The 14,115-nt window shown below is 43.0% G+C and overlaps 1 protein-coding gene across 5 annotated transcripts in view; it reads left to right on the top strand.

The window, feature by feature from the left end:
• The window catches only part of LOC138510347 (glycine N-phenylacetyltransferase-like), a 264,370-nt gene that overhangs the window by 79,839 nt on the left and 170,416 nt on the right, over positions 1-14,115 (top strand). For 3 of the 5 annotated variants that reach the window (XM_069625920.1, XM_069625922.1, XM_069625921.1), the window contains exon 3: positions 8,338-8,445. The exons of the other annotated variants lie outside the window; for them this stretch is intronic. In XM_069625920.1, coding sequence (XP_069482021.1) covers positions 8,338-8,445 — 108 coding nt within the window. The remainder of the gene's footprint in view (positions 1-8,337; positions 8,446-14,115) is intronic. 5 annotated transcript variants of the gene reach the window in all.

Here is a 14,115-nt window from a genome sequence, read left to right as displayed (position 1 = left end):
TTTTTCCTAATCTTACCGGAGAAGTTGAGTTTGCACTTACATGTTGGACTCAAGATGAGGTTTGCATCTGGGTCTTAATCATATTGGCCTTGTTTCTAACTCCAACCTGTCCCATCTTCGTGCTTTGTACTTTCGGTGCGTACTTTAAGTCCTCAGCTGCATGGCGCTCTCTTAGATTGTCTTGCGGGCTCCTGTCATAAATAGATCTACGACAGACCTCTTTACAGTCCCACCGTCTTTCCTGCCCAATATCCCAGCGGAAATATCACCATACCAAAATACCGCCATATTTTTGTGGCAATATTAAGCCATGGAACCTGCGGGGGACACCCCCGCAACCACCATAATCTTTTTAATGGAGCGGAGGACACCCCCGCAACCCCTGGTCCCAATAACCCTATAAATTATCCCCAATAATAATATCACCTATGGCCTTATCCCATGATCATATATATGGCTATATTATTGGTTTGGATAATATTACCTGATAACGATTTGACTTGGAGATGGGACACATAGCCAAACACAAATCCATCCTCATATGTCATCTGCATTGAAATGCATTAGAGACCCTTATTCAAGTACCTATCTTGTGTTAAAGATCTTATTTTAATGACAATAATGTTGGCCTAAAGGTAGTGCTTTCAGTGCCACCTAATAGCCAAAACTAAAAACAAACTGATAGCATGGATAAAACATGTCACTCCTAGGTGTGAGCAACAGACCACTCAGTCTAGCCCAGAAAATAAGTTTTCCTTTGGGAGGAATTTCTGACAATGCAAAACATGACAGCCTGTGACTTGGAGCCCAACAATTTCAGCGCATAGTTTCCTGTCTGGAGGACAGGCCTGCCGTTACTATTCCTCTCTCTCCGTCCTTTCTACCTGCCACCTGCCAAGGCAACCTGCCTTCTAAATTGTGTGCTGCAATCTCTGCTGCTCTCCTCATAAATGTTTGCTACCAGAATACAGCAAAGTAGGCAGTATGCCTATTGGTCAACTTGAGCCAATCGGTATGAGGGGGTGCATAGAAAAGTAGTCATTCTGAAAGGAGGGGCTGGTGACTAAGGATTGGGAATTAGGGTGGGGCTGAGGAGTAGGAATGATCACAAGTCTAACACTAGGATTGATGACTGGGGACTGACATTTTGAATGAGGCCTGGGAATTATGACTAGGAGTGCGCAGTAGGACTGATGACCAAGGACTAGCTCTAGAAATGCCTGATGGAGTGGGGAGGGGGGGAGTGGACTGATGAATGGGACTCATGACTGAGAACAAAAATGGGATTAGGGTGGATTGAGAATGCAGGGGATGAAATTAAGATTTCATGAGCAAGAACTAAAACTAGCTCTTGTGTATCCGTCCTCTTAGTAGGCAGGAGCTACATTTAAAGAACCAGGAGCTAGTATATAGTGTACCGCATCCAAATGTATGTGAGGTGCAAACATGTGCCCTTTTATATGCAATCCATTAATTTTTAAATGTCTTCTAGTTGTCTCTTTATACTCCTTCCCAAATACAGAAGGTTTAGTGTCACATTGAAATGTTTGTAAGGCACTATTTGGCATGGGGGAGCCGAAAGTAGCTCCTGGTAGCTGTTGGTCTCAACCTAACAAGGCTCTACTGTGTTAGAAGCAGGCGCTAAATAGCTTCCAACAATTTCAAAACCTGAGAATGGTGACCTAAAACTGGGTATGCTGACTGGGTAGTATGACTGATAACTGGGACCTGAGGAGTGGGGCGGATGTACAAGGACTAAGAATGATGACTAATCGCTGACAGCCGAGAACTAGACATGTAGGAGTGATGGGGTGGGGGAACTAAGGCTCTCCTACAATGGACACTGATGAATGACTGAGGAGTTGGAATGATGTCTGAGTTGACCGATGACTAGGACTGAGGATTGATGACTAGGAAAGGGGACTAAGGACAAGGAATTGAGGTCTTGGGAGAAGGAATGAGGACTGATATGATATAATATGATGGGGCATTTATAACGCGCCTGTACACAAGTTTAGACAATGAGGGGCAAACCAAGGGAGGACAAAATAACGATGTTACTAGGGCATGTGATTCAGATCATGCAAGTGCAGGGAAGCGGGGATGGGAGAAGTGCCAGGGGGAGGGGAAGGGGGAAGTGCAGTTAACTAAAAAGTGCAGCCAGTGGGTAGTTCATAAGTGCAGAGAGAAGGGACTGTAGGTTTTCAGATACAGATCCTTATGTGCTGGGGAGCCCGGAGGCAGTGCAAGGGCGTTGGACATGCAGGAGCCAGGGCACGAGGTCAGAGGGTGACCAAGTGACCAGTGCGCGGAGCAGTCGGATGCATCAGCAGGGGAGAGGAAGAGAGACAGCAGAAGGGAAAAGTAAGGTCTTGAGTTGCTTCTGGAACCGGAGGTGGTTCTGCTAAAGTTTGAGAGAGGCAGGGAGGCTGTTCCAGAAGGAGCCCCCAGCCGAGGAGATGGAGATAGATCTGCCCCCAATTCTCAGCTTTGAGAAGCATTTCACCCTCAGAGAGTTGGAGGTGGATGAGCGGAGAGCTTGAGAAGGAAGATGTTTTGGAAGAGAAAGTTGGAGGTAGACCGCCCCCAGACCCCAAAAAGACTTTGTGGACGATGCAGAGGGTGTTGCATTCCGATTTTGCCAACATTCTGTGTGGCATAGGGGGTGCCAGATGCATTACATCGCCTTCACCACCTCATTCAACATGGCGTTTCTGGCACGATGTAATGGTCCAGCTACAGCAGTGACAGCGTACCTCGCTGTTACTCGCCAACTTGTTTTCGGATGGAGAGATGAGGTAAGCCAATTCTCTTGCGTCTTCAGCCGGGACAATCAAGCCTGGGTTTTCCTGAACCAAGGCTTCCTCACTTGAGGGAACTCTTTTTCTATGATATGCCCCTATGCTGTGTGAAGTAAACAGAGAAATCAAATAAAAGCACGGGAAGCACACACACCGCTAGGGCACCAGGCTGAAAGGAAAAAAGAGATGGCACAATTGGTGGTACGATTTTCTTTTGGGATTCATGACTATGGCATCAATCTAAATAGGCACCTAGTTCCCCGATGGAGTTAAGCTGAGATGGATGATTGTCTGCACACTGGTTTCCCAAGGACACAGACAATGACACCAGATCAATCTATGAAGCTAGCGTTGTTTATACTATATGGAACAGGATTAACAAAAGGCTTACCGGTTCAATACAATAGAGAGCATGAGGATTTGAAGAATGTTGAATGTAAGAACTGTCGTCAATGAACCACAGCGATAAAGAGAAAACAAAAAATAGGGAGTTAGTAAGGTGAACAGACCGGGGCGGCACGAGGGACGCACTAGAGTTGGGATGGTGCACGGTTCAGCAGAGCGTCTCCTGGTGCACAAGGTCCCGGAGTAGAGGTCAAACAACTGTAGAATAGTTCTGACGAATTCCAATAGGGTTAAGCGTTCGTTATTAAAGTTCAGAACAGTATGTGCAAGGAAATTGGCTCTAACAGCAGGAATCAGCAGCTGTCTACTTGGTGGCAGGAGATGGGTTGTCCTTCACCTAAATGCAGGTTTCAGTGCTGCTAAGGGTGAGTGCTGCGTTACGTGACTGGTGTTGGAGCGAGGCTCTGGTGAAATGATTGTCAACTATGCAACTCGTAAATGTTTGCCCCCCTTGGTGCTGCCATGGTAGACTGCAATAAGCTGGGCCATGAAGCCTACAGCCCTGGGGGTGTGGCATACGAGCGGGTGGTCGAGGAATTTGGACCAGATATTGTAGACGCTGACGGAACGATAAACCAAAGGTTCCTGGGTAGTTGTGTGTTTGGAGATGAGACGCAGTTGAAGTGCCTCACCAACATCATATGTCCTGCCATAGCCCATCTTGCTAAAGAGCAGATTGCAAAAGCAGCAGACAAAGGGAAAGCGGTCTGTGTAATGGATGCTGTTGTTATCTTAGAAGCCAGTTGGACCATATGATGAATGAAGTGTGGATTACCATCATCCCGGAGAAGGAGGTCATAACACGCATAATTAAGTGCGAGGAGGCAGCTAAAAGTAGACTGGCCAACCAGATGATCAACAGCCAGCGAGTCGAACATGCAAACGTTGTACCGTATATGCTTTGGAAACCGGAAGTGACACAAAATCAGGTTCCAGTAATTAATCAAATGGAATAGATAGCAACTCGCTTTTCTGAACTGTTTGCTGGGCCCCGCTGCTCCTGTGCTACTCTTTCCAGGTTGTGAAGGCAATCACCGTTAGCAAAGCAGCCCTTCTTAAGGTCTGCTACTGGCTTGCCTGTTCTTCCAGGATCCCTGAGCGCCACGCCTGGGCACTTTTGGCATGAAATTGAAAATCTGGACACACCCCCCTCTCGGCCTGCCTCCTGGCCACTAACTTGTCAAATTTTCCTGGACCAAGTCCGGATAAGTCCGGGCACAGCTGTCTACTGCTGCACACTGTTGTACGCTCTCCGTTCTACATTTCTATACTCTGTACTAAACTCTATAAGGCTTTCTACTGGTCCATGTTCTTTTACTCCATCGTGGTTGGCTTCTTCGTTTGCAGCATGCCCACCCAGTGGTCGAAGTGTACGAAAAGAAGTAGTGGAACTATGTTCCCTACTGGTCTGAACCGCTCCCCATAAATCCCATCGCCACGCCACCTACCATAAAAAATACAAACCCCAAAACCCATGCACCTGCTTTTTAAGGGAACGTTCAGTGCACTGCACTGAAAGTGCAAGTTTCAACTTCATCCTACACTGTTATTTTAAAACGAAACCGGTTTCTTTTTAAAATAAAAGTATAGGAACAGCAAAAATGAATTCAAAGAAGTAGAGGAGCACCGCTCCCACCCACTTCGACCACTGCACCCACCTTGCCTATTAGCTTTTGCCCTGTTTTACTCCATCTTATAGCTGCTTCCATCATTACATGGTTCTTCTGATATTTGTACTGATTGCATTCCTTTTACTATACTTAACCCAATACCCACTCATTGGTCTTGTCATAGGCATCCTCGTTTCTAAGCTTCACGCAACTTTGCTTGTCTTGTTTTCTCATCTCTGGACTCTCAGCTCCCCAGCGCTAATGTTGCACTTTGGAATGCTCTGTTTATCTCCAAATACACTCACTCTATTGTATCTTAATTTCCACTTCGTGAATCACTGACACTTGGCTTTCCTTTTACTCTGCTATACCTGCATCCCTGTTTAAATCTGATACAGCCGTCACACATATGCCTTGGCTTTCGGGCTGTGGTGGAGGCACTGGTATTCACTATGGGTCATCTTCTATGATCAATTCTATTTCTCACTCTTTACCTACTTTTACTTCCTTTTTAATATTATCTTTCTATTTTTCCTAAGCCCTGTTCAATGACCTTTCTCTTAATTTATCATCCTTCTGGTCCTCTTAACACCTTCTGTGACGACATTGACGCCCTACTTAGTGTTGTTTTACCTTGCTCAAATTCTTTTATACTCGGGCGATTTTAATCTTTATCTCTCTTCTACTGATACTGCCATCCCATTCATAGCCATTATTGACTCTTACCACTTCTCACTGCTCCTTCATCTCATATTTCTGGGTCCTGTTTGGACCATATGTTCACTTTCTCTTTGTCTCTGCTGTCTGTTTATCCTGTTTATCGTTCCGACCATCACTTGCTTTTATTCTCGATTGTCTCCCCTGTTTCTGCTACCTGTTCTTCTCCTTCCAGGTCACTGCCTCTTTTCTTTGTCGTGATGTCCATGCTTTTAACACTCCTTCCTTTGTATCTTCTTGCATTTCTGCCCTCCCATCTCATCTTGCTTTTCTTGCCGACTCAATGGACGAAGCTGCTTGGGCCCTTTCCACTTCTCTTTCAACATATCTCCTTTATATCACATAAGCCTTCAGTATTGCATCACTCCTCAACTTCGCTCTACACAAAGGGCACTTTGTTGCCTTGTGTCGCTGGCATAAATCTCGCTCAACTGCTGATGCTGTATCATTTTGTTCTTACCATAGGCTCTATGATGACACACTTCTTTTCTCCAAACGCTCCTATTATTTGGACCTTTTGCATTCTCAATCATCCCATCATCGATGTATTTTTCAATCCCTTTCTCGTCTCTTGACTCCTCCATCTCCTGATTACTGTTTCTGACTTTGCTAGTTTCTTTACTTCCAAAGTGGCTATTTCTCTTACTTCCCCTCCTTCTTACTCTGCCCCTCTGCCTTCTTCTACTATGACTATTTCTTCATTTTCACCTATCTCTATCTCAGATATCTCATTGCTCATCTTGCAGGCTTATTCCACTACCTCTCCTAAAGATCCTGTTCCTTCCATCCTTGTTCCAAAAGTCTACCCTTCTCTTAATTCCTACTTCCTTAATTCTACCCTTCTCTTTAATATTTCCCTTGTTACTCTACATTCCCTCTCTTATTTAAACATGTTATTATCTTCCCATCTTGAAAGAAACCTTCTCTGGAACCATCTCTACTTATTAATTTCTGTCCCATTTCTCTTCTTCATTACCTTTCTAAATTACTGCAACTTCTTGTCTATACCCAGCGTTCCTCCTTTATCACCCTCAACTCCATTCTACCTCATTTTCAGTCTGGGTTTCAACCTCTCCACTCCACTGAAACTGCTCTTCTCTCGATCTGTGGCTCTCTGCTCCCTACCCCAAACACTCTTCCATTTTCATACTTCTGGATCTATCCGCTGCCTATGACATGGTAGACCCCCTCATTACTTCTCCAGACTCTATCTTGTTTTGGGTTTTCTGGTTCTGTATTATGCTGGTTTCAATCTTACTTATCTGATCATCTCTGAACACTTCCTTGTTCTCAATGCCTCAAAAATTGAAGTTATTTTATTCTCAGCTGGTACAATCCTTCTCCTCTTCTTCCTCCTCCCTTTCTTCTGTTTCCACCTTCTTGTCTTCCTATTTCTCTTACTGTTCGTAATCTTGGTCTTCATCTTGACACAGGCCTTTCTTTTTCTCATAACATTTCATCACATAACGCTCATGTTGATTCTATCTCTTTAATATTTGGAAAGTTACGGTTTTCCTTACCTTTAGAGCCACTACACTTAATATCTTCTCTAATTTTTTCATGATTATTCTACTGTTCTGAACTTCCCTTTGGTCTCGCTGTTTCTCATTTGGCTCCTTTTAAAGTCTGTCTTCAATTCTTCTGTTCGTCTCTTGTACTCTGTACCTCTTTGTAATTCTATCTCTACCTCTTTAGCCTCACTTCATGGCTACCTTATCCCTCTTAACTGAAATCCTATTTTCTTTGTATTGTATTCAAGGCACTTCATGGTCTTTCTCCTATCTATCTTGCATCCCTTGTCTTTTTCTATGTCCCCTCGCATTTTCTTAGCCCTCAGTCTAATTTCCTATTAACTGTACCTCGTCCCCCCTTGTGCATCTTCTTGTTTTCGCTCCCTTTGCTTGCTCCTCTCTATTGGAATGCTCGCCCTCTTTCTCTACGGTCCAATGTTGATTCTTATCCTACTTACTGTGTTGCTCTGATGACCTTTCTACTTCATTTGTAATTGTCAATTTTAAAGTTTGGGACTGAAGGTGCTTACCTGTTTATTGTATTTATATTTTATTATAAACTACCGCAGTATTGTAATGTTGTACTGTACATTGGCTTCGGTACAGCGCCTTGTCATAAGGCGCTATATAAATGACAAATGAATACAAATAAAGCTATACAACAAGCAGTGTGGAAAGAAAATAAGCTCTTAAAATCCACTTTTGAACTCTGCCTCTCCCCATGCTCCAGAGTTGTACTAATTGCTACAAAATGGCTGACACAGTTGATGCCCTCTTTCTACGTCAAGGAGCAACTGACACGTGGGCGCTTCTATATATTGCTGCAAAAGCTCTCCATCCAGATTCAAAATGTATGGCATCTATTGATGCTTTGAACATGACTCCATGCATGTGCCTTTCCTTTTTTTTCATTTGCTTATTTCTAACCACTCTATGTGGACCATTTGTTTTAATGGGTGCTTGCAGCGTGCCTCTGTGACCGCATTGTGTGCCTAAGAGCATAAACAGCAAAAGAGAACATGAGGGTGACCTAAAGTTGAGGTTGGATGCTGAGGTGTGTGCAAATGGAATGGAGAAAAAAGGGGATTGGGCTGAGTAAAGAAACCGGTGTCTTGAGAGAACAATGTATTTAATTGTCCACTAAGTGTATTATGCCTAGCCTTCATTCATTTGATTAGTGTTGTGAGGACAGTAAAGATGGTGTCCCGTTGAATGAACCCAATGTCTTCCCTACTTTGAGTAAAAATACTCCAAGCCACTCGGGTGTCTAACTTTCCAAATTTGACCTCGTAGGTTTATGGTACAATCTTCCACATCAACCGTGGTAACCCCTTCAACCTGGAAACGCTGGTGGACGCCTGGCCAGACTTCAGAACCGTGATCACCCGGCCTCCGCAGCAGGTGGTACTCTGCCTTTGTGCGATCCTGTAATTTACATTATTGCAAAACACATGTCATTGAGCCTAGGAAGTGTCACACATCTGTGTCTACTTATACAGCAAATCACACATTATTTTGGAGTTTTGGAGAAACGTGCTATAAATAAGATGGACGATCTGAAACATCATTTTCTTGATTTGTATCTGGGTTCTTTGGGAGGCCAAATGGAAAGTCACTCCAATAGTCCACTGATGGCTGTGACATCGCTGTGAATGCACACACAACTTCCTCAGCATCATTACAGTACATAAGGTAATTGAACAATGTTCAGGTTTGCACTCACCTTAGAGACATATAGTGGAGAAAAGCTGTTGGTATGGATAGTGTATAAAGGAACATGGTTGAATGGAAACTGTATTCATGCAGTGATGTCGATATTACTTAATTTTGTATGGTTCTGGCTTTGTGATCTGCTGAAAGGTGAATATTTTTCGTGTACTTTATTTACAGTTGGTGTCCTTTGTGGCCAGTTTAATGCAAAACGTCCGGATGTCTGGGACTTGACAGACCAGTATTTGTTTAGATGTGTGTATCTTTTTGTTTGAAGTATGCACCTGTTTGTAGTTTATCTCTTGCAATGGCGTGAGCTTCATTATTGTAGCAAATTGCGTGTCACTATTGGATCCACAACAACCAATGGCTGTTCTGCTTGGCTTAAACTCGTTTCACATTATGAGAAATTTGCCATCCGTGTTATTGCTCTGATTCTCCCCCTAGAAAATACATGGCTAATGATGCAAAACATTTTTGTAAAATAATCCTATTTTTATTACGTTTTTCATATCAACTATAAACATAAATCATTCAAACTCCCACCCCCTCGCCCCCGGGAGGCAGTTGTTCAAAGTCCGATGTTAGAATGTTCATACTGATCACATAATGTCCAAAATTCATATTTTATGAGAGCACCACTGGAGCATACAGTCATTCTGAAGATAATTCAACACTTCCTCCCAATTACGTTTGAAAGTTTCTTGATCCCTCTGAACTGTATAGGTTGTCCATTCCATTGATATGAAGCTCCATATCTTCTGTAGTCAGAGTTCATTGGACCTTGTTTTTGTTTCCACTTCCGGGCCACCACTAACCACGCTGCCATAAGTAGTAACATCAAACTATGCTTCTTACTCTTGGAGAGTGCCTGCTGTTTCAGTTCCCGCAGCATGCAGAGCCAAATCCCTTCATCTTTAAGGTTTTTGCTCGGAAAGATTTTATCCAATTGTTCCTGAATCCCTACCCAAAAAGGTCTAATTATTGTGCAATCCCACCAAATATGTTGCCAATCTCTTTCGGTTCTACACCCTCTCCAGCTTTGGGCCGATGTAGTGGGGTACATTGTGTGCATTCTGAAGTGGGTGTAGTGCCATTGAAACATCATTTTGTAGCATATTTCTATCGTTTGAATGGAGCGTGTTAATGTGGGTATAACACTCTAGAATAAGTTCCACTTTTCTGTTGATATGGGGGTACCTAGCGTGATTTGCAATTTTTTGTATATTTCCATTGTACAATTGTAGTGCCTTCACTAAGTATTTTATATAGACTTGAAATTATTCTCTTTTCACCGGAGTGTGTTGTAATGTACTTTTTGAAAGGGGTCGATGGGCACGTGGCCGCCTCTTTAATCCCAGGGCCTGATAGCCTAGGCATTTGGTCATAGCGGAACCTGTTGGCCTCCCTCAACCCCATATCCCTTTTACAATCCTCAAACTTTTTAAGGTTGTGACCCTGATATATGTCAGACTTTCGTGCACCCTGCATCCTTCCAAGCTTTGAAGGCCTTAGGTTCCAACCCAGGTGGGAATTCTGGGTTTTGAAAGAGTGGAGGAAATTGGAGGGCACTGGTGAGAGATTCCCTACTTTGTTTGCTATATCCCACACCCTGGTTACTGGCCCCACTATTTTACTAATTTTTGCGTTTGAGGTCTATGGTCTCGATTAAACCATAGCAACCCAGGAAGGGGGCTCCTGCCACTGCCCCATCCTGTCTGGTCCAGATTTGCTGCAAACCTCGTAACGGTTTCATATTTGGCTTCTTGAATAGCTAGAATGCCCAAATCATTTGAGAGGGGCATAACAACATTGAACAATTTTATTATGCAGACCCATTACCAAAATTGTACTAGAGGGCATTCCATAGCAAATTGTCAAAGCCAGCATTGCTCCCTTAACATTTAGGGTGTTACTTTATCACCCTTCCCAAAACTTTATTAAATAGGTAGGTGCTATATATGACGTGGATATGCCCCTGTAATGACTCAGGCCTAACATGAGAGAGAGAGAGTGAACTACCTCCTTGGTCATGAAGGGGAACATCCAGAAGCTCTGCACCTGGAACAGTTTCCCAGGCAGAGACTTAGACCTGTTAGGGCCTGAGCGTGCAAGGCCCACACAAAATATGTAAATGCCCAATCAGCAGCACTGCGTGGGCATTTACAGATGTTGCTGTCACTGAAGTGGGCCCAACTATATTCGCTTCAGGTCCCACTTGTTAGACAATCCTGGCTACGCCTCTGTTCCCAGGTATCCCTGGCTGCAGTCCAGAGACTTGGTTTGAGTAGGAGCAACTTCTTATAGATCAGGGTAAACATACTCACGGTAAATGTCATTCTAAACATGGCCAATAGCATTTTAAGTTGAGCGGCTGAATGAGAGGTCAATTGTATTGGAATACAATTAATTGCAATACATAGAATGTATAATTTTGCAGTAGTTCAACAAGCCCCCTCTGTTTTGATGTGAATGATTAGTGTATAAATGCTGATAAGGATGGGTTTAACTTTTGCAGTAATGGTGCATTTGAAGGGTCATAGAGGGTGGTAACTTGGTCCCAAGGTAATGGGCCTGTATGAGATTATGGCCTTTAGTGCGGGATGTTACCGCCTGCTATGGCTGGAAGAGGGCATTATTGCTGTGAGCCCTCGCAGCAGTGGGAGAAGTACTTGTAAGGTGTCAAATGATGCATAAATGATCTCCAGTTTGAACAATTTCTGTAGTCGAGATGGTTCTAAATATTTTGCCCACTACAAGTTTCTTTTCTTCTCCCTGGTTTATTCCCAAGGTAACACTTCCAACTTTTATTCTCCTTTTTTTCTGGTCTGAGCCTTTTCCTTGGACAGAGGTTTGGCATTTTCTTTACCCTTTTTCTCTTTGGTCAGGGCTTCTACATTTTCTCTTTCTACTGTTTCTGGCTTGGTGTTTGGCCTTTTTTTTTGCTATCTGCCTTCTATTTGGCCACAGTCTTGCATTTATGTTTGCTGCCTTTTCACAGAGTGCATCTTTTGCCTTTTTTTACAGGCCACAGACTCTCTTCCCCACTTGGTACAAGGTGCTCCACTCATCTTTGTGTATGCTCCCCTGCTCACTCTTCTTCACCTCTTTGGGGGTTCTCTTCTCCATGCTTCTTATACACTTCAGGTTTTCTTTCTCACCTCCTTCTTCTGCTTTGCTTTTTTCTTTACCTGCTCCTACCTTCACAATCTAGGTTTCACCTTGCATTCTGCCTTACTCAAGCCACAGGATTTTCTTTTGCTTCAGCTTATTCTGCTTTTGAAGTATGCTCCCTGCTCACTTCTTTTCCTGAAGGTTCCCTCCTCCAGTCCACAGACCTTTGTAAGGAACTCAAGGTGGCAAAAGTAAAGACAGACACAATTGATCACAGTTCAAGGATGTTTATTAAACTGTATAGGAGGTTGGAAAAATGCCTATTCTAAACCTAAATCTAAGATGGGAGCAAGCTTCGACCATCAAACAATAATAATGCAGTTCGGGTGGCGTTTTGTCAAATAAAGTGGCCTACACTAAGAAAAACCTACTGCCAATCCTTACGCTAAATACAAAAGAAGTGTGGGATAATGTTACTAAGAAAGAAGGAAGGGTTCACAAATAATAAGTCAGAATGCGGTAGTCGCGGTCTCCCTTTCCCACGTTTTCAGCATGGGACAAGCTAGGATTTTGGAGCCGCGCACACGCTCGAGCTTTGCCAACACGAGAAAACAGTTCTGCTCTCAGCAAGCAGGGCCTTCGGTGGTTAAGTCTCTTTTCTAGAAAAAGTCTCTTGCCTCCGAGGACCTGATGTGTTTTTAAAAAAATAAACAAAGTTCCTTTCTGCTTGTATGATGGGTGATGCCTTTCACTCCTGGATCCCCTTCTTCCGGCCTCAGATCCACCAAAAGTTCTTAGCGATATCAGGAGCTCCTAAAGTTAGGTTCCTTACTTCTGAGGGTCTGACTGATATAAAATAACAAACAAAAGGTTAACAAAAAAGTCTAAAGTATTTCTCTAGTTGTACTTCCGGATTGGTGGGTGTTGGGTTCTCACACTTGGATCCCCCTCTTCCGGACTCAGATCCCACTTAACTGTTTGTCTCCCTTCGTCGGGTACACTACGGTTTCTCAAAAAATGTCTTCAGTGACATTCACGAATCTTATTGTCTGTTAAACAGTTTACTGTGAACATCCCTCTGCCGGGTTCAATCTTGTCAACACACTGTGTATCGGGACTTTAGACTTCGCCCCCTGTTTATCGGCATCCCACCTTCGGGTTCACTCTTGCCAACTTTGTCAACAGTTTTTACGAGGCAAGATTCACTTCCCTTAGCTTCACAATCATCTGTCAGTCAAAGACTGTACCGAGGATTTTACTGGACCCCTGTATGACCACTTTGACCCTCTTTCTCGCCTTTCCTAAGGTCTTCTGGTAATGGTAGCTTCAACAATCAGGTAATCACCCAGTTTCCTGAGTAAGCACCCACGTGGTGCCGGACTCCTCTGTTGCTGGCTTTCCCCCTTTTTGTATCAATGGTTCTTTTTAATTTTTACAGTTCAATTATTTTTTTTTTTTATTGTTGCATTGTTAGTTTACATAAAACCTTATACAACATTTTGCACACAGTACAAATATACAGTTCATTTTATAAAAGTACATATAAAATTAAGTAGAAATTTCATCACAATCACAAACATCATCATAACATTTTTCCTAAAATATCTCAGCCCTTAATTAGTAATGTAATAATATTCAATTTCTTTTCCATTTTCTTTCCCTTCCTGTTATTCCTCTTTAGAGATCTTACATATAAAGATGATTTTTTTCTAATTCCTCCATTATATTTTGAAGCAATAAATTCAATCCAAGAATCAGAGAAATATTTACACCCCACATACCGCGGCTCCAAAACAGATGGATAGACATTTCAAGATCCCTGTTAAATCTGTCTTTAAGATAGAGCGCTCGTTTAGACTCAAAATGGGTACAAGTTAAGACCAGGTGCTTAAGTGTTTCTAACCTGTCCGTTCCTCCACAGAAGCGACATGTCAAGCTAATTTAAACTGGATTAAGCACCTCTTCTTTATGTCCCCAGTGCCAAATCCTTTCCAATGTCAGCATCTGATTGAGTCTAAAACGCATCTCGCCCTATGACAAGGGAATCTTTGTATATAAAGGGGAATACATTCCCTTGCATGTCCAAATTTAGCATACTGCTTATAAGAGGAGTAAGACTCTATGCCATTTACTGTGTCCACCCAATCTGCCTTAAATAGAAGTCTCTTAACTAATCCCGGTCGTTGTACCAGGTCCTCTAAACAAAGACCTAGGGTATCTAATAGAAGATTCATTTTATCACCGAAT

This window comes from Ambystoma mexicanum, chromosome 6p (genome assembly GCF_040938575.1).
Source record: "Ambystoma mexicanum isolate Mex_15411 chromosome 6p, UKY_AmexF1_1, whole genome shotgun sequence".
In the NCBI taxonomy this organism is placed as follows: domain Eukaryota; kingdom Metazoa; phylum Chordata; class Amphibia; order Caudata; family Ambystomatidae; genus Ambystoma; species Ambystoma mexicanum.
This window is presented reverse-complemented; position numbering and strand designations above follow the sequence as displayed.